Here is a 2,146-nt window from a genome sequence, read left to right on the forward strand (position 1 = left end):
ACAGAATTGTCGATTTGCTTCATCTTGAAATTTGTCTTGCTTTGATGAGCGATTGTATCCATAGCGGAAACTTATCATAGTATTTAATTTATCAATCAATATAACGTACTTTTCATAGCCTTCAACCGAGGGACCTGCTTCAAAAGGACCTGCATCAGTTAATACCATCAATTATTACAGGTCTGGTTGCACTCGGGCATTGGAACTACACGCAAAATTGCCCAATAATTCGCAGCACAGCTGGCAGAACTCACAGGTCCATTTAGATGTAATTGCCAGTTGATGCACAGTCACTGATTCCAAACAAGTATCACTCTGCGGCTATTAGCAGACGGACCCTGTATATATTCTGCAACCATTCATATGGCAATGTTTTCCAACTTTGAATGTATCAATATAAAATGAAGCCGTTTGTTACACACACAAAGTCTATAATCATCTATTGCCTGCGGTATGTTGTAGAAAACAGAGAAACATTATAAATGTACCGCACGGCTAGCGCAACATTCCAATTCCTCCCAAGGTCTGCACGATGAAGTTGCTCCAGATTAACGACCCTCGCGAAGTATTACCGATCAGCTGTAGACTGCTGAAGCTCTTCGGTCTTGGGCGGGATGCTAAGTTCAAGTGGCTGTTTTGGTTACAGTGTGCGATTTTCGTGACTTTCAACATTATCACACGGTTCATGGTGGAGATCGACAGCACGATCACCCTGGTGCGCATCGGTTCCGAGATCCTGTTTGTGCTGGCGATGCTGTGTCAAATATTGGCATCCCACGCACGGCGCACGAATGTTTACCAGCTGATCGACATGCTGAGGGAGCTTACCACGAAGCCGTATTCCGATGACATAGACGCCCACTTCTTGCGAAAGAACGTAGCGATGAACACATTCGCCATTGCATACTGTCGGTACTTTATCATACTGGGAGTCGTTTATCTGACAGTGCCACCGGTAGCTTCGTCTGTGGTCTATTTCCGCAACCGGTTCAACGTCTCTGAGGAGCCGGAGGAGTACGTTATCCTATCGGAAATGAAGTAAGACTCGTACGAACTTTTTCGAAGATCCTCTACTAATCCGGATACTTCGCTGAATCAGCTTCTACAATCTAGATATTCGCTTCAATTTGCTGCACTATTCGACCTACTTGTTCTTCTTGAGCTTGCTAACGACAACCGCGGTGCTATCGCTCTGCACCAAAGGAGTAGTGGATTTCACCGCCATCCGCTTCACGGCGGTGATGTTCGAAGTCCTCGCCATGCAAATACGGGAGCTTCCGCGACAAATCTCCCAGCCGGAGCTGAACCAGATCATCGGATCGCATCGGGCCGTGCTACAGTGCTCGAAAAAGCTACAGCAGGCCCTCAGTCTTACGCTGTTCATTCAGCTGGCCTTCTTCAATGCCATCTGGTGCTTCATTCTGCTCTTCCTCATTCTGAGGGTTCGTAGAACTCAGGTCGCAACTGGGCGTGATGCATAACCGAACAATTTCGTTGCACAGGGTTTCAGCACGGAGATAGTTGGCGTCTGCATTTTCCTGCTGGTCGAAACATCCGAAACGTTCTGCTATTGCTGGCTGTGTACTGAGCTAACTTCGAAGGTACTTTAACTTGCATTCCAAGCGAAGCACGCGAACCATTTACATATCGTTTTCCGTTCTTCAGAGCATGGAGGTTCTGATGGCCCTGCAGCAACTGCCCTGGTACGAGCAATCAGTCAAGATCCAGAAACAGATACTGCTCATGATCAGGTGCTCTCAGGTGCCTACCGAGATAAAAGCCGGCAAGCTCATTCACGTCAACATAGCTCTGTTCAGTGCGATGATGCAAAAGTCCTATTCATTGTACTTGGTACTTAAGGATGTACTTTAGAACAAGACAGTATTTCAGACGAGCACAGTTACAGCACAGCTTGTGAAGCATAACATAAAAAAGCATTATTGGGCACCAATCTAAGGCCGGGGAAAAAGTAAACCATTAATTTTGGGTGCAATTCAAACTGTATTTAAGATGTTCCGATGGTCGATGGATATGCACCGTTTTGTTGGAAAATTTGTTTTGTTTTCAAAGGTAGGTTCATAATGTTTCTCTTGAAGAAGAAGTTTCGTTAATGGTGAAAAACTCGAGCAATCTACTTTCAGGAAGT

General features: G+C 45.5%; 1 protein-coding gene across 1 annotated transcript; it reads left to right on the forward strand.

Moving 5' to 3' along the window:
• The first annotated feature begins 532 nt into the window (after positions 1 to 532).
• On the forward strand, positions 533 to 1,872 carry LOC128276554 (uncharacterized). Its single transcript, XM_053015011.1, is given in 4 exon segments — positions 533 to 963; positions 1,040 to 1,442; positions 1,503 to 1,601; positions 1,666 to 1,872. Coding segments are annotated over 4 exon segments (1,140 nt in total).
• Positions 1,873 to 2,146: the final 274 nt, after the last annotated feature.

The sequence above is a fragment of the Anopheles cruzii genome, unplaced genomic scaffold (assembly GCF_943734635.1).
Source record: "Anopheles cruzii unplaced genomic scaffold, idAnoCruzAS_RS32_06 scaffold01573_ctg1, whole genome shotgun sequence".
Taxonomy (NCBI): domain Eukaryota; kingdom Metazoa; phylum Arthropoda; class Insecta; order Diptera; family Culicidae; genus Anopheles; species Anopheles cruzii.